At 37.5% G+C, this 27455-nt stretch overlaps 1 protein-coding gene across 3 annotated transcripts in view; it reads right to left on the reverse strand.

The window, feature by feature from the left end:
- LOC587014 (dedicator of cytokinesis protein 7) overlaps positions 1–23324 on the reverse strand; it is a 49483-nt gene extending 26159 nt beyond the window's left edge. For 2 of the 3 annotated variants that reach the window (XM_030995705.1, XM_030995704.1), the window contains exons 1-16: positions 23255–23324; positions 21177–21270; positions 18419–18594; positions 16881–17076; positions 15401–15619; positions 14096–14181; positions 13477–13543; positions 12470–12694; positions 11436–11580; positions 9587–9801; positions 9026–9119; positions 8106–8268; positions 6888–7005; positions 5741–5953; positions 5139–5240; positions 3258–3281 (exon numbers count right to left, since the gene is read on the reverse strand). In XM_030995705.1, coding sequence (XP_030851565.1) covers positions 3258–3281; positions 5139–5240; positions 5741–5953; positions 6888–7005; positions 8106–8268; positions 9026–9119; positions 9587–9801; positions 11436–11580; positions 12470–12694; positions 13477–13543; positions 14096–14181; positions 15401–15619; positions 16881–17076; positions 18419–18594; positions 21177–21270; positions 23255–23292 — 2175 coding nt within the window. In that variant the 5' untranslated portion in view covers positions 23293–23324. The remainder of the gene's footprint in view (positions 1–3257; positions 3282–5138; positions 5241–5740; positions 5954–6887; positions 7006–8105; positions 8269–9025; positions 9120–9586; positions 9802–11435; positions 11581–12469; positions 12695–13476; positions 13544–14095; positions 14182–15400; positions 15620–16880; positions 17077–18418; positions 18595–21176; positions 21271–23254) is intronic. The other variant, XM_030995707.1, reaches the window with a different exon arrangement.
- Positions 23325–27455: the final 4131 nt, after the last annotated feature.

The raw sequence follows: 27455 nt of genomic DNA on the forward strand, positions 1-27455 counted from the left end.
CTGGTGGCACTCAAGACAACTTTGACCCTTAGAAGCACCAAAATGTCCTTTGCAGAACTCCAAATGTATGTGGTTCCATAATTTTTCAATAGAGATCATTTGAAATATGAAAAGAGCCCCAGGAGAAAACAAAACAAACGTTGTTGAAAAGCCCTTACCTACATGTACAATGTGAAATAACAGTTACATGTACATTGTAACTGTAGATCTCAGCTAAAATGTATTCTGGTTATAAATGATATTTTCTAGAGCACTATATGTATGTATGTAGCATATTATAAATTAATATGAAGAAATTTCATATCATATATAAATATCTATTATTACCTACATGTTTCCTAAGTTTGGTTTTACAAGATGCAAATTGATTACAGTGTGAGAAATAGCACATGTACATGTATGCTACTGGGGATACTTGTGCTATATAAATAAAAACAACTCTTGATATTTAAACATCCCAAAGAGAACCTCTGCAAGTCCATGCTATCAAATAACTACAAATATCGAGCATGCGCAAAGCAGGCTACTCTGCATGGGTTTATTGTCGTTTGGTCTAAAACCATTTCACCTACTACCTAATTGGTCTATTGCCATATGATCTACACCCAGCCCATCAACTATCTACATGGTCTACTTATAATTTGGTCTAATGATTATGTAGGCTATTACAGTCATTTGGTCTAATTTCTATTTGATCTAATCTCCAATAAGTCTATCACCCATTTGGTCTATTGCTCATTTAGTCTAATTTCCAGTCAGTCTCATTCCCAGTTTGTCTAATGCCCATTTTGTCTACTATTCTATTGGTCTAATAATCATTTAATCATTGATAATATAATAATAATAAACATCAAATGATTATTAGACCTTAGAACTTGTAGTAGACCAAACAGCAATTCATCTCTGTATGTTCTTGGTGGGTACATACTGTACATATAACCAAATGAATATTAACAAATCTCATGAGTACAATTTTATATCCCATGAATAGTTCATTCTTGATACCATCTTATTGAAAAGTGTACAAATGTTTGTAAATTGTCTTTAAATATAGCCATCAAAAACATACAGTACAATGACAATGATGATAAGAAAGAAAATTTATCGACAGTCCTTTTCAGGACTCCCCAATCCTCCCCCCTCTACCTCACATGGTGCAAGTCTACTGAACATTGACAATGATGCTGTGTATAAATACATGTAACAATAGTAACAAAGCAAGCAACTGATACGTTTATATTTAAGAGGTATGTATAAACCATTATACACATCTGAATACAAAGTAATTAAGCATTATGTAGCTTATATATATATATAAGTAAATATTGGGGAAATAATATTGGGGAAATATTATATTCAAGCGTACATGTACATGTATATTTATAGCAATTAAGGGGTCAAAAGTCCAAATATTTATGAGTTGGTAGGGATATGGGTCCACATGTACAGGTATATCACAAAGGCTGGCTAGAATATTAAATGGCAATTTAAGCAGGGTTTTTAAATACCGTAATTACTTACATCATACGCCTGTAAGGCACATATAGATATATATTGGTATGTTGTGTGTAAGTTGATCCCATGGTTAACGCATATGAAGGGATTCAAGAAAGGGAATATAAATGATATACATACACATTAAATTGGCAACACATTTATGCTCATGATCTCCCAGCTACATGTACAAATCTACTAGGATGTGCAGGTTCACAGAGATAGAATGTATTTACTCATCAATAATCTTTTCTTCTTGAATGTGGTGTATGTAAGGTTCTATGACACATGGTTTAGTGACGATTGCTCAGTAGTCAATATCCTGCACTAAACTACATCCTAGTTTGAAACCTAGCAGACAGTGCATACATCATGTACATGTATGAGGTTACTCTAATCCTAAACCTAACCTACATTCCAACAGCAACACTAACCCCAACCCTGATCCAAAATCTTTGAAAAATTAAGCCCAGAACAAATATAACAGGAGAAACTGTCAGGTTATAGTATGTACAGGTGTACCAACAGAAGCACACACGCACATATATATATATATGTACCATATTGCTTATATCACAGTGGTTTACATGTTACACACATGTATAAATCACAATCCCATCAAAATGCTTCAATTTCCTCATTGAATTACATTTTTAGACTCTTTCTATTAGAGTCTTAACATTCAAAATGCTGGTTGGAAGAAATGCATAAAGCCGAGGAGAATGGAAAGCACCCATGAAACCATTTGAAGCGTTGCAAGTTGAATCAGATGGAAATAATTATTTTATACCATGTTTTTTTTTTCATACCATGAATTAAATCCCTTTTCTGCATCACCACAATGATCAGAGCCTATGTTAATGCAAAATGCAATTGAAGAGTGTCTCATGAACATTCTAAAATAATTTTTTTTTTTTTAACAATCTAAATGAATACCTGCCTATGGCTTCTAAAATACACAAAATTGGGATGTTTACTGCTGGAAGATACTGCTTTAATTCATGAAGAGTACATATAGTCTATACTTCAAGCTATATATGGGATACTGATCCATTAAATAATGAGATACTGTACTTGTGCTTTACGAATGATGCACACTGACAAAATGTGATGTGATACAAACAAGTATGTCTAGTGTACAGAGTATCTTCGTGATCGATTGTCCAATTGTATTCTGAGACAAACTTAACTTTTGCAAATCAAGCAGAGTATTCAAGGGCTGATTTATAATGAAGAGCATGTAAATACGAAACCAAATTGGAATGGCATTTATAAAGGAAGTGATCATTATCTTAACACATTTTCAATCACCACTGACTGAATGAAGATGAAATACTGAATATTGTAAAGTAAACCTGTTAATAACTGCTACCACATATCCTTAATCTTGTCAAACAATATGTGGTCTACACTGTATCTCTACAATGGAACTGTCAGTGTTCACTTGAATGATATAGCCTCTTAGATCAGAAAGATACTCTACACAAGGATGGGTCACTATGTATGATCACAGCTAATGTATATTACATGTTCTCTCTATAAAGTGGATAGATTACAAAATACCAAATGCCTGTGTTTCAGATATCAATGAAACATTAAAAAAATAGCAATTTACAAAATATACTCTATATGGGGATGGGGCACTCTGTATGATAATGGCAAATTTATGCAAGTTAAATTTCCCACACAAACAGTGCATGGATTACAAGGTACTAATACACCACACACACAAAGTGTTTCTCAAGTGGAAACGTCTTACTAACTTGATCATTGGACGAGGCCTTTTTCTATAAAAAACAAAACAAACATATAAAATACAAATCAAATGACCCAACAGAAAACCGAAAGGAAACATCACCAATATTGTAGGAAAGTGACTCCGCCTTAACCCTATTTAGCCCGGGCTATTTTGAAACTGTATAGCCCGGGGGGGGGGGGGGGCTTCTAAGGCCCCCCCCCCCCCCCCCCTATGATCTCGGCCGTGAAACAACCGATCGCCGCGAAAATTTGCATACATGTCAAGTGAAGTGTATAGAATACTATGGGAATTTCAATTTTTTGAAAAATTTACTCATTTGAATATTTATGGTAATTTATGCAAATAAGGTCATCAAATTCACATGTTTGCCCATAAATCAGACATTCATATTTAAGCATTCTTTCTCACTACATATATTTGTTAGACCATTTGGAATAGTAAAACAACACAAAAAATTGAAAAACCAGGGTTATTCCTTATGTTATCTATTGTTTTGATAATTTCTTATGCATTTCTTTGTTTTTTTAACTAATGTATTTTATTGTTTTTGTTGTTTTATTTCATTTCCAACTATAATTCAACTATTTTGACCCCAAAATAAACACCTAAACTATAAAGAAGACCAAATAACCAATGTTTTATCTCTTTATTTGAAAAATGAGATTTCCATATGTTTTGTACACAAATCACAAAAATGAGCGATTTTCGGGCTGACATGCAAAGACAAAAGGACACGTGACTTTGTAATGGTAGGTCCGATTTTCGAAAAATTTCTTTCAAAAGATGTGCAAGACTGGAAAGAAAAAAGTCACAAAATTTCAGTGCAAGATTTTCTTGAGTTAAAAATTATCGCGAAAAATGTCGAGGGGGGGCTTCTAAGGCCCCCCCCCCCCCCCGGCTAAATAGGGTTAAAGCACATAAATAAGAAAGGAAAACAAAACATATAGAACAAAGAAGACAGAGAATACACATATTCTACATTCACCAGGTGGTTCAATAAATTACTCCATTAATAAAATTCAAATTCTTCATTCGTAGCTGAAGACAGATCATCACTAAATTAGATATGAAGTTAAAAGATTGTCATTACAAGTTTAACTTTTTTTTCTCCATCCCCCTTCCTCTTTGTTTTCAATTGAAATGATTCAAGGGCAATTTATTATTAGAAGACATCAATTTCCACACATAAAATTTTGGAGCCCTCACAATGAAGCTAAGGGGTTAAGATTGATCTAATATCAAAACCCATGAAAGGTAAACTTGAAGTTAGACTTCCTTAAATGTACATGGGGATGTTGATTAGTCAATCACAAGGGGATCTCTGTTGTAGTCAAACCTGCCTTAGTGACCACCTGTCTACAAAGACCACATTTGTGTTTATCTTGAAAATGGTTTCCCGTTGAAACATGTACTAAAGGAACCTGTCTTCAAAAAGCACTAGTCTACAAAGACCACTTTTCCCTTGGGCCGTTGTTAGGGAAAATCTTTTCATACAACTATTGTTTTTTCTGGTATCATTTACATAATTCAATGATAATATCAAGACATTATACTTTTCTGGATGTAAATACATGTTAATGCAAAAGGGACATATGTTGTACAAGACACAACGCATGGAGTCGCCCTTAAACATTTTAAGATTGCCCATGGATAGTGCCCTTGATTTAAATTTGAATACATGTGATATCACTTACAACATGGGAACAGTATCGTTATAAACGATGTAAATATGTTCATGTTTATTCAGGGCCCCATGGAAGATCACTACTTATTGGTGAATGGGCTACCCTGTCAAAAGATTGGAAATAAATAAATAATAAATAAATAAAAGTATCAAACACAATTTGAAAGAAAAGAAAATAAAATTGGAAGAGAGTGTACTTACATCTGGTGAGAGCATGAAGTAGTTTGGAGGTGGTTTCTCTAAGGAAACAGGAAGATTGTAATCACCGGTTTGGAGTCGGCCATCACGCAGGAGAGGAAGCCACTAGTACAGGGGGAAACAAAACAAGTTTAGCATCATCGAAACAAGACCCATAAAAAAGGCTGTTCATCAATAAAGGATTCTTTTTAATCTTCAATAATTGTGATGAAGCGAATGGCTCAAGACCGAAGAACTTGGAGAGACACTTGATATAGAATTTCGATTGGGTCACTGAACCTGTCATACTCTGACAGATCTGTATTGATGATGAATTGTTATTTTACTGTTTCACAAATTTTTCAACAAAAAATAAAATTTGGAATTCTATGAATTTTTTTATTTTGATGAATGTCTTTTTTAAAATATCTGTTTATATCTTTTTATGAATATCTTTAAGAATATCGTTATGAATGTCTTTTTTGTGATAATCTGTTTAAAAAAGTTGTATCAAACAAACAAATATCTATGAATACGTTTAAGCCCTTAAGAACATCTTTCTCAATATCTCTATGAACATATTATAATAAATATCCTTTTGATGAATAAAACGATGATTAACTTACTGAATAGCCGATGGGAGTCTCGATGGGAGTGACATCTTGTTTGCGTTGGCAGGAGATATGGTAGAAGGTGAAGAGGATATGATGCTGATCTCGTAGATCGGCTGGTAGACGAATCTTGATCTCTTCGTAGAAGTCAGGTGACTTGTTGTGGTAGCACACCGAGGTGTAAGCCTGGCGACCATATTCGGGGCTGCTGGACTTGCCAAAAATGCACTGCAATAATCAAAGATGCATAGTATAGACAGAGGTGTTTCTCAAAATACATAATATGAATGATTACTATTAATATCAGGACTTTGAGCTAAGCAGTTAAATACACATATTTTTCCTACTCTCAATGGCAGAGGACAATATTTTCTGATCTAATGCTTCTTTCAGGAAAATCATATTTTTCCCTTTGACAATGTGAAAAACGAATATATCCACAAGATAATATGAGTGTGTAGTAATACATTTAAGAAGCCCTACTATTTTTGAAATTGAAATCATTAAGCATAGCTGCAAGGAAGAATGTTGTAAGATTTAGTGTACATTTAGTATTGTATGACTGCAGTGCCCCCAAGAAGAACTTCATTAGCACCGATAATGCCTCAGTCACACCTTTGTGTATTTGGCTTGCGTATTGCTGCGTATTTATGGCAAGCCGCTTTAACATTTATTCAAATTTCTTGATATCAAGAAAAGATTTTCTGTTGTAAAGCAATGGTAATTCTTGATATCAAGAAATCATTTTTTTGATATAAAGAATTTAATTATTGATATCAAGAAATAGGAATAAATGTTAAAAAAGGGCTTGCCATAAATATGCAGCAATACGCAAGCCAAATACGCAAAGGTGAGACTGAGGTATAAAAGGACTACTATTTGTTCACAAAGAGTAATAATAAAATATTGTTCTTGTTCTTGTCATCATCATCATAACAATAATAATCATCATAATCTTCCTCCTCCTCCTCATCATCCCTCTAGGGAGTTGTGAGTTGGTCCAGCGGTAATACCTGTGGTGTGGTCAGCTCTCTGTTTTCGCCTACAAACTGACTAAGCGACATTGAAGGTCGGTCCCCAGACATAAATAATCTTATCTGATCGATACGTGTCTGTAAAAATCCAACTACACACATCAACAATAGAAAATTCTTTCCCATACCTCTATTCCACTTCCAAAGTCATCTCCTGACAGGAATTGAATCTTGACAGTGATATTCCTAGCAGAGCCTCCGCGGTTAGAGAAGTTCAGGGAGCGAGGGTACAGGTACAAAACATTCCTGCAAAGTGGAACAATACAGTGAATAAAATGGATTAGGCACGAGTCATAACGTTTCTTTTTAATTTCAAACAAAAAGAATAACCTACAGTAAGAATCAAAACTTAGAGGATGATCAAATGATTTCAAAGGTAAATGGAATAAGCCTGTCCTGAGAAAACCCTGATGTTTGCACAGCAATTGATTTATGCAATGATACATGTGACATGCCAATGAGGAATGTAGGGCTTTCTTGTGTGGAAGTGTGTGGTAGGTGATAGATAGTGTGCCAGAATCTTGAAAGATTAAAAAAATTGTCATTTCACTTTGTTAAAGAAAAAGGTGAGTTCTGGTCATGCAATTGCATTGTGAAAGAAACGTTGTTGAATCGATCTGGAATCATCAAAATGATAAGAAATTTGGCCCAGTCTTGGTAAAGTTACAAGCACCTGTACACAAAAAGATGTATATGGGAATACACAAAGATGTGTCATAAAAATCTGTCCCGATTTATATGATGTTACATGCCATATTTAGAATATCAATGCATTTGAAGAGCCATGCTTTTCAGGGAACACTTTTTCTCTGATGTTCTTCTGCACTTGCATAATACAATAACGCTCACAAATTATTTTTCGCCTCTTCACAGAACTTAACCTTTTCTTAAAGGAAATTTTGGTGAACTATATGCAACCTCGGCTCAACCATTTCATGAAAAAGCATGTCAATGCATGACAGTGTGTGAAAAGTACTTAACTTTGATAATCAAGGCAGCTTGACAATGTATGCCATGGCATAACCATAATGTTGTGAAGTGAGCTTATGTCACAACATGGCGGTATTGGCTGAGATCCACAAATGGAACAACTTCACATGTACAGTACAGGGCAAGGTCGCACCAAAATTTGTGCATGTGTCAAGGTGCATTAAAACTCGTCAGCACTAGCTTGGCAAGGGTGAATTAGACCTCCCTGCAAGGTCACCGACAGGTGGTTATCTCATCGAATCAGCTCTCAATTAACATTAGAAATAGGGGATCATGGGGGACCAACAGGCACCGATTAGGCATTGTTTGCTGTTGTAAATACAAACCTGTAAATAATTTTGACTTGAATTGCTTACCTGTAAACACTGTGTGGTACATAGACCTCCCTTGCAGGGAACTCCTGTATCTCTTTAGTGGGTCTGGTCCTGTTGTCTGGGAATGGCTTGACCTGGTAGAGGTCAGGGGTCAAACAATAGGCAGGGTGGTCTATCACTGGGGAGATATCAAGCTTGAGAGAACCTGCAAAGATAGATAATGTAGATGTAGTCAAATTTATTTCATTCATCATTTAAAACATTTAGATAAAATAACATACAGTATCGCAAACATGTACATATAAAGACAAAACAACATACAATACAAGGATAATCATACAATATAATATACATCATAAAGTTAATCTGTACAAAATATAGGGAAAAGTGAGTATTTATGAGAATGAGGAGACAGCTAGAAAGGAAATGATGGGAGAAGGAGATTTGCTTGCGGAATCAAGAAATGTACATGAAGCAAATGACAGCCATTACATGTACACTGTAGTATGCTTAGCAATTTCAGCCTAGTAGCTCTTGCTGGAATCTTCCCCAGGGAGTGAAGAAAATGCATAGATTGTGTGCGGGCAAGCCAGAATCTGATGACCGGGGTAATAATGTAAAGCGCTTTAATAGAAACTCGGACATTGCTAATGTATTAAGCGATATATAAGCAGAAATATTATTAGAAATATTATTATTATGCTATGGCGATTTGATATGAGACTCGAAATATTTCCATTTCCTTATTCATACAGGGATTGTATAAAAACATATGTCTAATGATTGGATCTAGGGTGCTTGTATGATTGAAAATGGTATTTACAGTACAGAGTAAATGGGGGGGGGGGCAAATGAAAGAAGACCTTTTTGATCTACAGTATATCTGCTTCAAAAAAAAAGGTTTAATGGATTGTGCTCAAGCTTTCACTGATCTATTCCTCTTTCAATTTGCCCTTTCTTACCTCTGATGCATTTTAACCTCTTGAGGACGGTGGTAGGTCTCTTGAGATCTGCTAGAAACTTGTACAGGTCAACATCACTCAGCTTGTCGCCCTCCTAGAAAGTTTTAAAAAAACATTAAATATCATTAACAATGATCAAAATGTGGCAAGTACCAAATTTTAAAAAAGTTCTGTATGTTATGGGTTCCATGTCACTGTACTTTTTTTGTCAAATATGGGCTTTAAATTTACTTCTATGAAGAGATATTGCAAGTAGGCTTGCTGAAGCATCTGTATTAAGCACTTGCGTAAAACATGGCCCAGACGAAACCCAACTCTGCCTTGGGGTCTGTGTGCATTTTTTTATATCATATATTTTATGATAGGTGTGGCCCAACATATCAGCTTCAAGAGGCTGGATATTGTGATAGCAACAGGAGGAGAGAGGGTAAAAGAGAGAGGAAAAGAAGGGGGAGGGGGGAAAAAATCTTGGATCTCAGAGGCGAAGGGGTGAGTGAAATGGGCAGGGAGGGGGAGGAAAGGAGGAAGGGGGAGGATAGGAGGAAGGGGAGCATAACATACATGCTTGAAGAAGCTGGATACTGTGATGGTGACGGGATGGAATGTCTCCAGATTACTGATGTCATCCTCCACCTTGTAGAAGCTCCTTCTCTCGGATCCGTTACGCTTCAAGGATGAGGAACCGGTCTCCCCTCGGCGGGGCAGGGAACCGTACTGCCCTGGCTCAGTGACAGTGCTCTTCTTACGTCCCATCTCTAAGCTGTTGGACTTTTTGTCTATGATAGAGGGGAAATGACAGTGTATTCAACATACAAATGAAATATTAACATGCATAGCTAACTTAACCAGCACAATAAACATATCATATTCCACATACTAAGAATCTTGCTCTACGATTGGTCAAAAGTAAATCACGTGATGAAAGATAGTTCGCCCATCATTGCTGGGAGAAGCAAAAAGTTTGTTACACTGTGTAGATAGTAGTACTATTTACACAGGGCAACGCACTTTCACTGAAGATAGAAGTCCTATCTACACAGGGCAACGCACTTTAACCGATACGCTGTGTATTGCTCTCCTCTTTAAGCGCTTTTAGTGTTAGTATGCAAACTTTGGTCACGCGCGAAGTATAATATACTGCATGCACTGTACGTATCGTACATCGTTGCTAGCTGTTAATTGATGACTTGTTGCTCTAAAATGACGGAAGAAGCAAACAAAAAATTGATGTGGAGTATTTAGCAAATAATCACCTTTTGGTTTCAGGCGATGGCAAACTATCACTTCCTCGGCAATCTGAATGTATAGCTACATCCAGATCGCCTCAGAAGTGATAGTTTGTCCCATCACCTTCACCAACAGTAATTATTTGCTTACTATCAGTTTGCCTCGTTCCTGTGTCACATGGTAAACTACCAATAAACTTAAGTAAAAAAAAAATCAGAAAAATTAGGTTGACAAATCTGTGTGATTTCACGCAATTGCAGCACACTGTTCCCTTCTTTCACCCCAACTTAACATATGTTTGAAAGACATACAACTTTCTTTTTATTTTTGCTGTGATAGTTTCTTAGATGGTTTATGACACCATGTTCGGACAAAACTCTGGATAGATTTACATACAATTGACCTGAAGAGTATACAATCGTCATTGGATATTCTAATAGCACTCATATTCGCCATGCAAGGCGCTAAAGGCACTCCAATATTACCTCAACTTTAGCTAAGCTACTGACTCCAGTGCTCACAGCATTCAAAGAATTGCTTCCTCTTCCTCCCAGGTATCCATATGATAATTAGATACAGGGGTACATGTACGTTTAAAGCCTGTCTGCACTACTTGAATCTACTTGCGCCCTCTATATAGCAAACAATGCCCAAATGGTACCCGTTGGTTCTCCATAATCCCCTTTTTATTATGTTAATTGAGAGCTGATTTGATGGCATAGCCACCTGTCCAGTGACCACGGCAGGAAGGTCTAATCCCTCCTGGAAAAACTAGTGCAGACAGGAATAAATACATGAATACATGAATTGAATTGAAGGGTGTGTCGTGGTCGAGTGGGTTAAGGCGCTTGACTGGAGATGCGAAGGTTGAGGGTTCGAATCCCGACACAGCACTAATATCCTTTGGTAAGATATTAACCTGCACTTGCTACTCTCCACCCAGGTGTCAAATGGGTACCCGGTAGGATGCGGCCGGCATTGTTGGTCAAACAGTTTTTGAGAGTCAAGTAACGCCTGGCTAGAATGCTCCCCAGGGAGTGGAGATTGTGCACACAGTGTGTGCGGGCAAGCACTGAATCCAATGACCGGGGTAATAGTATATTTGTAAAGCGCTTAGAGACATTTGTATTAAGCGCTATATAAAAATTAAATATTATTATTATTATTAATGCAAATACCATACCAAGCTCAGCATCCGAGTTCCTGTCTAGACTGCTAGCTCCATTGACGATGTTCATCAGATGAATGGCCGTCCAGGCCAAAGGCATCCTGTACAGTCCTAGCTTGTCACAGAAATAGGCAGCTGTGTTTTTGATCTTTTCCATGTGCTGTAAAACAAACAGTGAGATTAAAACAGAATACAAGTCACAATTGTATATTACGTATTACTGTCTGAGCCCCATAGTAAATTCATATTAGACAATGTAACATTCAAAGTTACATTTCATGGCTTGTAATTTCATGACATACTTTGACTGTCAAGTGGATTTGGCGCCTTATAAATCTTTTGTATTATTATTATTATTATTTGGCATTCATTTGTGTGCTCCACTCGTGCTTATTCAGTCATCCATAACGCGTTCAATTTCATGCATATTTTCCAACAAAAGGTTGTTCATGATAACCTAAACAGTTTTTTCAATATTTTGCTTTACTAATGACTACATGTAATACATGCATATTACTTGCCACAAATCTATTCTTTGGATTAAATAATGAAATGGATCCTTGATTATGTTTGCAGAGAAGAAACAACCATTACTTTGAATCGCACGGATATTAAGTCAAACCCGAGTTCGAGGCCACATCTCTATAAAGACCACCTATGCCAATTTAAATGTATATTCTCTGCCTCCAGCAGGAAATATATCTTGTACAACCGATCTATGATGGTCATGTTTTGTTGTTCCCTTTGTGGGAAGCCAAAACATTGGTCGGCCAGTCAGTCAGAATTTTTTTTTCAGGATTGAATGTGAATTGTATTACCTTATTTGCATAAATTACCATAAATATTCAAATGAGTGAAATTTGCATAGTATTCTTTACACTTCACTTGACATGCATGCAAATTTTTCGCAAAGATCGGCTGTGAAACGGCCAAGATCTTATGGGGGGGGGGGGGGGGGTAAATTGACCCCCCCCCCCCCCCCACCCAGTAAAAACCTGGTTAAAAGCCTAATGGCAAAAATAGTTCTATCCCATTTAATCTGTTATTACCTTTGGGTTTTCAGAGTCTTTGATGTAGGGCTCAGCACACTCTGAGATGTCTCCTTGCTGGAGGACCTTCTCTAGCTTGATGACGATGTAGACATCGTTGGATGGGTAGGTCAGAGAGAAGATGGCTCCCCGAGCTTGGCTGGAAACATCAGGGAATCCGAGCTTGCCCTTGACCATTGACTTGATGTGGTCAGGCATCATGTCAAAGTAGAAGTTTTCAGAGATCTGGGGAAGAATAAAATAATACAGAAAACGCTAATTGGTTTGGGTGATCTTAACAGGAGTGTATCATGACGAGACTATGCGTCTTTCCCGTGGCCGTACTCGGGGGCAATCGGGTATAATACGACTACGGGCAACGCGACCGCAGCATTCACGTGCGTGCAGCATAAGTGAAACCGAAGCGTTAGGAGAACTTTGGTGTGTACCGTGAACGTTAACGCGCACTGACCCAGTTAATCAAGTCCATTCGTTTATGTGCAGTTGTCCAAAAGAAGAAGTAGATGGCGTTAACCAGTATTTCCCATGATACACTCCCTTTAACTTAACATGTAGTTAAAGCTTTTACCACCCTTGAAATTTCATGGGCAAGCTGTTGTTGTGGTTTAGGTTTCAAGTCTTTATCATTCAGGAGTGAATATTTACACCTTTTCTGTTACAATTGACTTTTTTGAATATATAAATTTGGATAAATTGGATTCTTAAACTTTTTATTTAATGTTGAAGAGGCCAGTGGCTGGCGAGCAGAAGCCTATTGGCTAGGACCGACCCGGACACGGTACGTTGTGACAAGTTTCTCAACTCAGCCAAATGGTGAGCCTAGGCCCTCCGACATCTGCCAATCATCCACTCATGTGGCCTTACTCAAGTCAATTGATACTTCACCCATTTTCTTACTGTCTGCTTCCCGCGAGATTAATGGAGCAAATAGCAAAGAAACGGGACAAACATCATGGGGCTGCATACAGCAATAAATAATGGCACAAATAAAAATAAGGATGGATTACCTTTTTCTTTTCTCTTGCATCATACAAGGCCATTGTTGCAAAAATTGGTTCAAAATCTGGCTCCAGTCTGAAATAAAAAAGGAAAATGAAATACATCATATTTTCATGACAGATTGTAAAATATAATCTGAATCAGAATATTGTATTCAATTCTGGGAACACACAGCAAAGTAAGATCGAAAAGAATTTTGAAAAAGGACTTTGTTGTTACTATCCATTGGACAAAAACGAAGAGTCATAAGGAGGAAGACAAGAGACAGAGAGAGGGAGTGTGAGACATACATGTACAGACAGTAAAAAAGACACAGACATAGAGATATAGAAATAGAAGACAAACTAGACACAGAGAGAGATAGAGGGAGAGAGATAGAGAGAGGGAGAGAGAGATAGAGAGAGGGATAGAGAGATAGAGAGAGGGAGAGAGATCAAGAGACAAATATATAAATAACAGATATATATATATATAAGAGGGACAGAGAGATTAATACTGGAAAACAAATATAGTGCAAAAAAGAAAAGAATGGTTTAAATATCAGCCTAGACAGAACAACAACAGCAACAACACCTTCAGTATACCGGTAGATAGAAAGTTGAACTTTTCATAGTTTTGAGAACTTACTTGAGCTGCAAACATTTAATGAGGAGTCGGTATCCAAAGTGTTCTGATGGAATTGGTGCAAGTGTTTTCCTCTCAATAGCATCATTCTACATTAAACATCAAAACATGAATCAAAATAATACTGGATCTACATTGTATGTATGTATTAACCAAATGTAACAGTAATCACCAAATGTAGAAATCCCAATCAGTAATAGTAGAGGGAATTAATTTACAAAATAAATCTTAAATACCACCAACATATTGATTTCTAAACTGTTTCAGCACACAATTTGTTTTGTTTTGTTTTTTCATCATACAACAAATGACACCAGTATAAGCCAACACTTTCATTGCTGTAGTAGAATATTTATATATATATGTAGATAGCAGTAGGCCCTATGAGAGTTATATCATTCCTGTTACCGCACTCTACTGTCTTGGGTTTACATACAGAGGATGAACAGGAACTACTGGGGTTGAAATTAATCTTGTCATAGATCTTCCATTTCCTGCTTCCTGTATTGGGTGATGTCAGAGGAGATCCGACTTACTTTACTGACTTATATTCATCATGATGTGGTCTTTCAGGTCTAATCCCTACATGTACATATGCCACTGCAAGAGATATCTGGGGGGTGTTTCACAAAGACTAAGATCGACTTTAAGTTGGACTTAACTATGACAGGCCATTCATGTCTCTGGTTGCTCTCACTATTGGTCTCTCAACTATGATCTTTAGATGTTTTTTTCCTTCAATAATTAATTATCAAAAATGTAAATTTGGTAGAATTGTGACCATGATTTGTACGTCCCTTGAGAGACCAATGCCAGTAAACTATGACAGAAAAATGTGGCTTTAATGGCCTGCCATAGTTAAGTCCAACTTAAAGTCTATCTTAGTTTTTGTGAAACACCCCCCTTGGTCTCTTCTCAATTCCCCTCTACGCTGTGTTCTTTGATATTATTTTGTCTGTCCCCCCCCCCCCCCTCTATCTCTGTCTACCTATCTCCTCCCCTCACTCCCATCCTCCCTCCTTTCCTCCTTCCCTCTCTCTCTCAATTATTCTTCCTGATCTCTTTGTCAAACATGGCAGCAAATATTAATATTTCAAATATGGAGTGATGAAATAAAATAAATTCAATCCCCTATTGTAAATTCTTAATTTTTTAAGCCTAAATTTGTTTACAATGTCTTGATTATTCCACTAAATTTTCCAAGTCAAAAATGTTGAATATCAAATCAATGAACCTTACAGAACAGACTGGACAAATTAATTCCTTATCTGTGCCTTCTTCTCTCTAAATATCAATAACAAGACAAACCTCATCTGGTGGTGGGTAGAAGCTGAAGATGTCGTTCTCTCTGTTCCTGTCCCGGACGTCTTCATTCATGGCATCCTGCTGTTCTATAGGAATGTGATCAAGGAGTCGAGGGAGGAGGGCATCGCTCTCGCTGCGACTCAAGTCAAAGATGCTGGAAGCCCATGAGCCTCTTGGTGTGGTATCGAGGTGGATGGAAGTGCGTTTCCTCTCGTTTGTGGGCTATATGAAGTAATAGACATTACAGAGGTATAGAGAGATAAGTTTCAAGTTACAAACAAATAATAATAATAATATTAATAGTATGTGATATTTGTAAGGCACCAAATCTGCTCGAAATCAAATGTTCAAGGTGCACTTGTACTAAAACGAAATCAAATGAAAGCATCTACAAACACAGAAACAACATTAAAGACAGAACATACAAAAATGAAACAGAAACTTTCAATTAGCATAATATACAATGAACATAGAATAGGATAGAAATCCTTGGCTTGAAAAAATGAAACTGTTTAATATAAACTAATTGAACATGATACATGAGAGGCTCTTTAGTTTCTGTTTATATTGTCCAATTTCTGTTCATTCTTGCCGTTTACTTGAATGGTGAGTGCTAGACGAAAAGCTTCAGTATGTCTTTATTCATTACTATTCTTAAATTTTGCAGTACCAAACATCTTTTCAGTTTTTCATCTCTTCATGAAATGTTTCTCTTGAACAGTGCTTCACACTGAAACATATATCAAAGGATTTGATACAGAAAGACCACATGCCCCAAAAGACCTTTTTCTTGTCACTGTTCCCTTGAGCAGTCTTTATATACAGGTCTCACTATAGGTAGTGGCTACAGCCCAGGAGACATTGTCTGTCTGGTAAACCCTCACAACACTTGTCAAAAGGCCTACGAGATTGACAGCCCACTTGACCAATATTTCGGTCTCATAGGCCTTCTGAGAAACCTCTTTGAGGATTCGCCAGATAAACATTGCTGGTCTCATTGGTCTGACAGTCTGGTGGGCCGTCAGTCTTGTGTGACCAAAAAAATGGAACCATGATAACAAAAAAGGGAATTTCAAGCAAAAAAAGGAATTTATTAAAACGAAACTTATAACCACGCGCGACACACTTCCAATGCAGAAATTTCCATTCCTCATGCTGTTGTTTCCATATTAGGACCTATAGTTTATTTACAAGTAGGTATTTTTTTGTTGTTATTTTGGTATTATCGGCATTTCATTCTTTTTGAGAATATTTTTCTCTTCAAGTATGTTTTTAAGTATGTTTTTATTTTCTATTGAATTCTTGATCAAATCAACATATTAGGGCAGTTGTTTGATGTGCGGTATGGAAAAAAAAATTATTAAAAAAAAAAGCATTTTATGAAGAAAAATATATACGACCGTAATTTGGAGGAAAAACAAAATTATTTCAGGGAAAACATAATGGTTTGGCAGCTCTGCTACTGGGATGTCCCAATACTAACCGTTGTGCATTCTTCATTCTCCTCCTCGTCCACCTCATAGACCTTGTCACTGCCGATGGCTAGAGTCCTCTGTCTCAGCTTCATGATGTTACCCTGGTGAGACATGGCATTCTCCTTGTACTTCCGATCCACCACAGACCAGTCACAGGTGTACCACTTGATGCAGTCCCGCACCTGAAGGCTCACGGTTTCAGCCCTTCAATCAAATAACAAATCAAAGTCTTAGGAATTTACAACTGAGTACATGGATTTCTGCAGTTCTTGCCTGCAATTCTGTGAGTGTGGGTAGGTCCCCCAGTACATGGACCATCTGCTGAGCTGTAACAGGTCTCATGATGGTATGCACTCAGAGGGTCCTGGACTCCTGGCAGAGGCCAAAGAGATGGCTCTTACATTTGCTAGACAATGGGAAACAGTACCGTAGGGACCTAAAATGATGATAATGATGCCTGTTCTTTCACTTTCCATAATTCCATGAGGTATTCTGTGAGGTAATTTTAAATTTTTTTTTTTTTTTTTAAATGGCTCTTACATTTGCTAGACAATGGGAAACAGTACCGTAGGGACCTAAATGATGATAATGATGCCTGTTCTTTCACTTTCCATAATTCCATGAGGTATTCTGTGAGGTAATTTTAAATTTTGGATGTGTAACTTGGTGTAAGAATCAGCACCCCCCCCCCCCCCAATCCCATAAAATTGTTAAAATATATAATAACTGATACATATATTGATACCAGAGGTTGACAGATTAAATACTTTAATGATCATGTTATTAGTTCAATAATTTTGTTATTATTACTGGAAGAGGGGTGATTAGTGTTTTGTTTATTGACAATCGCCTATCCTATCACCTTTAATAGGCATATATTTTTAAAATTTACTCCACATACTAAATTTTACTCTGAAAATATTATTTAGCACACATATATACTCAACTAAAATTGAAATTAAAGATGAATTTGAGTTCTGGTCATGCGATTGCATTGTGAAAGAAACGGTGTGGAATCGACCGGAAAAGGTTGATCATCTAGCATATAAGAATTTGTGTGTATTGCAAGGTTCTGGAATCATCAAAATGATAAGAAATTTGGCCAAGTCTTGGTAAAGTTACAAACACTGTACACAGAAAGATGTATATGGGACTACACGAACATGTGGCGTAAAAATCCTACCCCGGAGTTTTACGATGTTACATGACATATTTAGAATATGAAGGCATTTGAAGAGCCATGCTTCTCAGGGAACATGTCTTATCTGATGTTCTTCCACACTTGCATAAAAAGAATGATAATGCTCACAAATTATTTTTCACCTCTTCCCAGAACTCAAACCTTCTCTTTAAGTATCAACAATGTTAAAACTGAGCTGCCATGATAGAGTGCCAAAGTATTCAAGGAATGTCTTCTTTCCAGGTACCGATTTACCTCACCTGGATGGAGAGTGGCAAATGCATATTATCGCCTTGCGAAAGCACATTAGTGCCGTAGCAGGGCTAATGCTGAAGTGAATTTTTAGTGCAACGAAATATGACTTACTCTGGTCCTGGGTGCGGTTGCCTGGTAGTCCTGGTCTCTCTTGACGGGGCTATCACCCTGACATCATCTTCAGGATACTCCAGGAGCTGCTTGAGAGGGTCCAGCTCCATGGCTCCTTTACTCTGGTGTATATACTCCTCATAGTCAAGTGGGTCCAGGATCTCTGACAGAGGGATCTGAAATGGACCAATGTTCTATGAGTGTAATTCCATATAAGGAAATAGCGTCAATTAGACAATAGTTCCAAGCCTACACAGTACAAATCATATAAGTAATAAGCATTGCTCAGGGCTTTATTTTGGCACAGGTCCAGGGTGAGGAATGCACTTGAGTTTTAGGTTAGGTTTAGGGTTGGGTCCAGGTTTGAAATTATGAATTTGGTTTGCGAGAAAATTTGATGCAAAGGAAGAGTCCTCAAAAACTGTTGTACAACCATAAAGGACTCAAGTTTGTTGGCCTTGGGTACAAATTCCATATATGAGAAAAAGGTGGCAATTCAACTACATTTTTGAAAGGGTATCAGGAATACATTTAAATACAAATAAAACAATAAAACAAAGCAATATGGTTGGGCAAAACTTCTCCTTCAGAGACAATAAAAAATATAAGTTGGTGTGATAGTTTTGTTAAATCTCTGGGTATATACTTCAGTAAGAATAAATCTTTGAGTGTGAATATGAATTAGTCTCAAGAAAGATTCATTAAAATACAACAGCTTTTAAATTCTTGGAAAAGGAGGAACTTGACATTTAAAGGGAAAGTAATTATCTTAAAAAGCATTGTTATTTCAAAATTGATTTATACAGCTCAAGTTTTATCATGCCCTATGGAATGGATAAAAGCGTATGAAAAGTTATTTTATTATTTTTTATGGGGTAATAGAGCAAAAGTGAAAAAGGAAAACATGATAAATACTCTTCAAAATGAAGGCATGAATATGGTTGACATGTGTACGCAATTTATGTCTTTACAAATAAAATGGTTGTTTAGCTTCTTAAGTTTTAAAGAACTCCAAGAAAAGAAAGGGAAATGGATAATTTTTTTTTACTATTGGATTGAAAAACTGGGAGGGATTGATATTATTATGAACTGTAAATGTTGACCAAAATATGTGACTTTTTATAGAGGGAAAATACCTGATTTTTATTGTGACTTACTTTGTACATGGTTTACGGTAAAGCAAGTTAATTATGTAAAAGATATACACCACACCTATGGAAGTGTTACAAAAGAAATGATTTGGTTAAATTGTGATATCAAATTTAAAGGAAAAGCATTGTTGTATAAAAATTGGATAAAATCGGGTATATTATTTTTAGGGGATATACATGTAGTGATAGGAAATAGATTTTTGACAGTCAAAGAACTGAAAGATAAACTTATCTATTATGATGGTAGATGGTTGAGTGAATATGCCAAAATAAGAACCGCAATACAACAAAGATGGAGGCGAATCATAAAATATGGCGAACAAGTTTATGATTTCAACGATTACAAACGTAAATCAGTTATATACTCTAATTTGAATTTGAATAGTTTTGAATTTTCAATACACTCTATTACTGTGAAGAAAATATGTACGGAACTCATAAAATTAATCCAAAAACCACTAGGGCGGTAGACTTCTGGAACAAAACCTTACAGACAAATTTTACTATTAAGTGGGATTCTTTATGGTTATTTAAATTGAAATATGCTCGTGATAATTATTTGATACAATTCAACTTTAAATTTATGTATAATATTTTACCAACACCTGTTAATTTATTCAAATGGAAAATCAAAGAAAACAATTTGTGTTATTACTGTAATAAACCTGGTATTATTATACATGTATTTTTTGAATGCGAACATATTTACCGATTTTGGAACGTTATTGAAATATTATTATGTAACTCCTTCTGTAAAGATTTAAAATTCTCACCCATTTGTGTTGTATATGGTTTTCATGACGCAAAAGAAAATGTTACAGATATTGATTTAATACTTCATTATGCTTTATTTGCAATCTATAAAGCGAGTGTAGGAAATCAATTTAATAAAAATGTAGTAACGAGAATAATAAGCAAATATTTTTTGTTTATGTTGAAATACAAAATAGAAGTAGAGGAAAACAAAACTAAGACAACGAATTTGAATATTATTAAGTGGAAGAAGACAATTACTAATTTAAAATCTGCTATCAAGTAAATAGAGATATAATTTGATTTGACCTCATTTAGACATGTGATTAAGTGCTTTGTTATGAATATTTATGTATTACGATGTTATCCATGATTTTATCTGAATAAAGCAAAAACACAGTTCCAAGCTTACCAATCATAATTACTGTACATGTCTTTATAGCTACTGTATGTAACATTTTTGGGGTAAACGTAAAGTTCTACCAAAGACCAAATAAAAAGTTACGTTACGCCAATGGACATAAATCAGTTGGTATGGAGTCAGTATGGCAGTCGGTCAGTCAAATACAGTCAGATACATGTCTAAGTCAAAATACAATATAAACATCACATACAATTAAACATTCATCATGGACAAGATTTATTTTCATTGTTTTGTTTTGTCTTTTTTTACATTGCAGTGTAGGTTTCGACCTAATTTCCAGGAGGTTGGTAATATCTCTCTTGTAAACACTTTGTGTATACTTCAAAAGTGATATGGGAATTTGCAGAGTTTAGATGTCATGGGTGATGGGTCATCCACACATCTTTGAACAAATTGAAAGTTTTGAAACACCACAAGCGATCAAACTTACTCCACCAGGTCCTAGACCGCCTGCAAAACGTGCTACATCTTTACTTGAGTATTGCGATGAAACCTGACGACGTATATCAGCTGCATGGTGAGACCTAAATGGGAAATATTAACATTTACAGTAATGGGATAATTTAAAATAGTATAGAGATATCGACTGCTTTGAGAGGCCTGGCTGTTTTACATGCTCAAGGGAACGTGCGCACCTTCTGCCATGACCCTGAGGCGCGCCTGGGTCGGTGGCGCGCAGAGGGGTCATGGCAGGACTAGTTTCCGAGAGCATATAAAGCAGCCAGATCTCGAATATTAAAGCAGTCGATATGTCTTTTATATGCCAAATTGAAACAAAAATCTATCAAGAATTCTTACCTTATCCTTTTATTGAGTAAAGATTGGTTAAAACATTACGGAAAATCTGGATTTTAGACCCTATTTGGGGCCATATTACATACCGCATGTATGCAAAATATCGTCAAAGGATTTGCAATGTTTTATCGCAAAAATATCACACCTCAAAAACATTTATTGGATTTACTTCATTCAAAAAAATATGTTGATGGGCTCTTCAAGCCCTTTCATATGACAACAAATTCAATGCAGTTGGACATGCATGTATTTAATTTTGACATGAACACCCTAGGGTAGCGCGCCCAGTATTCGGTCCATTCCCAGTATTTGATCAGACAGCCGTTTTAACAGCTGTAACAATATAAAAAATAATTTAAGAGCCACGAAACTTGCACAAATCAGGCAGCTGAACAACTTTTCTTAACTCTCAAAATTAAATCAGATTTATGGCCCCGGAAAGATCTCCAACTTAGTTCGAAATTGGTCAGTGTCGCACAACTTTCTGCACTTCCGCGTTCTCTTAGCACATGCGCTAACATGCATAGCCATATGTAGAAGTCTATTGCGAAACAACTAAGTGTGCTGTCGCAATGAATTTATTATGTGTGTGAAGAGAATCACTTCCGTGTTCACTCCATCGCAGTGAATTTGCAAATGACGCACTTGCCGATGTGCGAGAGGTATTTATACGATACCCTTGCCATGCGGTATTGCTCGTCCAGTATTCGGTCAACGCATTGACATTCAGTGCTTTATCGAGCAATTGTGTGAAAATAGTGCGCAAATACGCTTCGCTCCTTGGCAACGGAGATACCACGCACAAATTCCGTGACCAAATTCTAATCGGCGCGACCGAATTCTGGGCAGAAAAATGCTCCGTCTTCTTTCGGAAGTATTTTGCTTATCATTATTCTATATTTTAAGTGACTATAAAATCCTGTTAGAGGAATAAACTTCTTTTCTTTTGATGGGTAGATTGCCAAATAAAAGAGGTAAGAATTCAAAATATTAGTGATTTCCCCTTAAGTGACCGAATACTGGGCCCTCTACCCTACTGGAACTTTTGGAAGTCCAACAAAAAATGATTGTAAATATAAGATTGTTTTGATACAAAATCATACAAGTACTACCCCCCCCCCCCACAGAAAACAAATCTAATCCATGATTAATGAGACAATAACTAAGAAAAAAAGTGTACAAAATTTACTGTACAGAGCAAATTAGAGAAGAGCTACCAAGATCACAGTGCTGCCAGTTTGTGTTCCACTCACTGATGACAAAAATTCATAAATCATCTGATCATAACTTTCCTCTTTTTAATCGGCTATTGCTCAAATTTTAACTAATTTGTTACTCTCTTTGTTATGCTTTTTAATAAAACCAAATTAATGTCAGAGTGGGCTTCCCCTTTTGACATAAGTGAACAGAGTCTAAAGACTCTGAAATGAATACAAGAAAACTCTGTGCGCCAACACTCTAAACTGAACGCTCACAAACCGGCCCCTACAGGACGGGGGAGGATGTGATCAAGATTCGCTAGGCATTATCATCACTGAGAACCACAGCGGCTAACAACATCAACAAATCGGAAGCAAAATACCACACGATTTCATGATACTTGACAAAGCAAAATACACAAAATACAATATTGAGTTACAATTATGCCATAAAGGAAGTCATATATGGAAAAGTATAATGTCGAAATAACTTTAAATGCAATACAAATCTTACTTGTTAAGTTTTTGGGCGAAGGCCCTCTGTCCGGCCATTTTCCGCTTTTGGCTGAAGTTAGTCGCCTTAATTCGTTTGTAAATTTAGCTGAGAAAGATATGGGAAATTCCGACGAAAGATACATCAGAAAAGACATTTATTTTCCCAACTTTAGTTTCTTTGTAAGTTTATAAACATAATCTATTAAAGTCAAACTACGTACGAAAGTACCGAGCAAAGGACAAATTGAACTTAAGTTTTTATTGTCCACTCTGCAGGGGCGGCAATCCCGGGTAGACGGGGGGAGGGACACGTCCCCCCCCCCCCCCACTCAATTTTTTTTAGGGGGATCGTCCCCTCCCCCCCCCCCCCCCGCCCCCTCAAAAAGTCAACACAAAAAATGTACAGCAAATACTGACTACAGTTTGCAACACACTTTAAGCCTCTGGAGGGCCCATAGTGCAGCGTTTAGGCAAATACAAATGCAAAAAATCTTGTACTCGGGAGCTACGCTCCCTCGCATAGTATCCTTCAAAATGTTCAAGCAAGTACCGAGAAAATTGAAGTGTGAAAAAGTATATTGCTTGTTTTTATACTATAGTTTTGCTAAGGAATAACATTTTTTAATACAACAAAACTTCAAAAACCTGTGAGGGGGTAGCAGCTAGGGCACTGGGAACGATTTTTTCACCGGGGCTGCTGAGATATAATTTTCGCTACGACTCAGCCAGCCGCTGAATAAGGGGGGGGGGGGGGGGGGTAAGGTCTGTCATTTTGGGTCACCAACTTTTTTTTTTATTATATAAAAAAAAAAATCGCTTCAAAGTGGTAATTTTATAGGATTTTGTGAAAGAAACGTTATAATTTTGTACTTTCTAATCTTCATTTGTGGCTGTCGGCTGTGTGACAATTTTGTAAGCGAAGCATATAATGATATACAGTAAATATATCATACCAAAAAAATTGCAGGGGGGGCTGTGCCCCCCCCCCCTGGAAAAAATTCGGGGGTGCTTCAGCACCCCCAGAACCCCTGAGCTTCGTGAGGCTCCGGCCCTTGACACCCGCCGGGGCTTTGCCCCTGGACCCAACGTCAATTTATGCTCCACTTTGCTTTGTTTAGCTCTACCCAGGCGCGGATCCAGGATTTCTTAGGGGAGGGGGCCCAACTTTTTTTTTTTTTTTTGCTCCCGAAAATTTGAAAATCGCGCTGGCCGAAAAGTCGCTCAGTGGGGGGGGGGGGGGGGGGGGGGGGGGGGGGGGGGGGTTACAGAGCACAACTTTTGTTTTTTGTTTTTTTTTTGCTCCCGAAAATTTGAAAAAACGCGCCGGCCAAAAATTCGCTCAATGGGGGGGGGGGGGGGGGGGGGGGGGGGGGGGGGGGGTAGTGAGCACATTTTTTTTTTTTTTTGATCCTCAAAAAAAATTCAATTTGCACCCCCCCTCCTTTGAGCGCCAGGGGGGGCCCAACCCCCCAAAACTGAGGTAAAAATCACGTGATTTTACATGATTTTTTTCTCACTGAGGGGGGGGGGGGGGCCCGGGCCCCCCCCCTGGATCCGCCACTGGCTCTACCTGATCGTAATACTTTAGCCGCCCCCCCCCCTCTCCCCCACTTTGAAAAACGTTCCCATGCAGGGCCTGCGTAACATGTAAAAGTGGTGGTGATGCAGATTTTTTTTTCTGCCCCCCCCCCAAAAAAAAAATTGCTCAGTACGCCACTGCTCCTCGTCCCTCGCATTTCGTCCCCCCCCCCCCCCCGTCATGAAAAGAAATCGCCGCCCCTGGTCCATTGGGAAATTAGTTTTTCACTATAATTATATAAGTTTACAAGTCAATGTACAACAACAAAAAACTATCATAATTAAAACCATAGATATTGCAGTAATTGGTTGAAGGTTATTTATAATGCAAAATCTTTAGGGAGTAGGTTATAAACACGAAATCAGTTTTTTTTTTTTTAAATTGAGGCAAGAGGCCGACAGGGCGAGAGATTAGAAGAGGTCCTACGGTAGGCAAAGGAGAAGGGTAGAGCAGTTGAAGAAAATACATAGAGAGTGATCAGAGCCATTGCATTGTATACACGTCATAATGAGGATAAATTAATCTTTCACTTCCAATTCAACATTAGATTGAGGATGATAATAAAGATGGAATGATGTCAAAATAACTTCTTACCCTTTTTTTTCCTTTTTTAAATTCCGACCGTCCTTGAGTCGAGATGAATTTTTACTATAATCAGGGGCGTCGCTAAGGGGGGGGGGGGCATATTGCTCCGGTTGTCTCATTTTTGCTCGCTGGAACATTGCCAGCTTAAACCACTGACCTCTCCACCCAGGTGTAAATGGGTACCTGATATGCTTGAGCGCTAGTTACTTTGGCAGCTCGGCTACGACCAGGATATGTGTAAAGCACCATGAGCGTCAGAACCTGACGGATACCGGCGCTATATAAATAACCATATTATTTATTTATTTATTTACCTCCTGGACGGATCATCGCCCATTCCCATTCACTATACGTACTAAAAGACTGTATTGTCTGACCGTTCATGATTATTCATGTTTTTTGCTTACCTCGGCAAAATGTTTGCTTTTCCTAAATGGAAAAATGACGGTGGGGGGGTTGGATGAAATGGACACCAAAAAGAAGTGTTCTATGATAATTAATGCTTCTTATCCTTCGTGTGCTTGACCTATAATCTTAAAATCGCTTGGCAAACTGAGTCCAAAGTTTGACTTGTTTCACATGTGTATTATAGGCAATGACGAGCTTGCAACCTATTTTGATCAAATTACGGTGGGTGAACTTTCAAAAGTCAATGGGACATGAGGGTTCCAATGAAAGAGCTAGTGCCTAACGTACGTCGGGTGGATGTGCTTTTTGTTTAAACAAAAAAAATGAATTTTGAACGACTTTGGGGGTAAAATTCCATAGGCTATTATAACATGTAAGGCTGCTGACTTTGACGATAGGGGGCGTTGTGAAATGAGACTAAACGGAGCTATATGGGTGCGACACCCCCCCCCCCCCCTGTCATGATATTGTCGGTAAAATTGCACTGCTGTCGGGAAAAATGAAAAAAGGGGAGGGGGAATGAGAGGGAAAGGAAAAAAAGAAAAGGAAAAGAAAGGAAAGAGGAGAGAAGAAAGAAAGAGTTAAAAAGAGAAAGGAGAGGAAAGAAAGAAAAAGAAAGAAGAGGAAAAAAGGAAAAAAGGATGAAGAAAAAAAGAGAAATATGAAACAAAAGAAACGGGGTGTCAATTAGAGGAGAAAGAGAGGGGGTAAGGGCCTTAGAGAAGAGGGGGGATGTTGGATGGAGTCGCCACGTCGAGGGAGCAAACAAGATACAGATAATTATGTTGATGTATCGGGTCCGCTGTACGTATTCTTGGTCGATCCTCATCAGTGCAGAAGTTCAAAGTCGGTGAGATGTATTATGTCGGTCGGCCGGCAATTTTTTTCCCCTTCCCTCCGAACTGTGACTTTTTATCGGACAAAGAAACAGTTTTGCAAGTTCAAACATGATTAAGTGTCGGTATCCAAGGGATCGTCTTCTTTCTCTAATGATTTAATGAAACGGCAAAGCTTTCGCGGTTCGCGCGGGAGGGGGAAAATGAATTTAAACAAGGATTAAGAGTCTGGAACGGAATACCAATCGTCTTCTCTCTCTAATAATCTAATGAAATGTAACATCGGGAGGGGGACTGAAAAATAATTGAGCACCTGGCCCCGGGTTTATATAGGGTTAAATTTGTAGACATTTGGACATTGGCATTAATATATTTGTCGGTAATTGGTGGCTAGTTTTGTCGGTAATCTGTGGCCTCTACACCCCCCCCCCCCACTGAAAAAGGTCTAGCGACGCCCCTGACTATTATTATGCCTATATAGACAATAATTATCAAATGTTCAAAATTAGGCAAATAATACCCCCCAAAATATGGACGAGATATGACGGTCCTTGTGCACAAACAAAATACAGAGGTCGTAAAGTGTCATAAAATATAGGCTTACAATAAGAAATGTGATAAAGAGGAGCATCAATCAATGATATTGTAGATAGAGATAGATAGAGATCTTGATCACAAGCCTATTTTTATTCCGTTTAATTTTCTTTATTTCGAATGCAAAGTAGGGCAAACGAGCGTATAGGCTTATTAATGTATGTGGTTTAAAAAAAAGCCTAACAACGAAAAAGAAGACTCTTGTCAAGTAAACGCGG

This window comes from Strongylocentrotus purpuratus, unplaced genomic scaffold (genome assembly GCF_000002235.5).
Source record: "Strongylocentrotus purpuratus isolate Spur 01 unplaced genomic scaffold, Spur_5.0 spur5_scaffold_3, whole genome shotgun sequence".
Classification (NCBI taxonomy): Eukaryota; Metazoa; Echinodermata; class Echinoidea; order Camarodonta; family Strongylocentrotidae; genus Strongylocentrotus; species Strongylocentrotus purpuratus.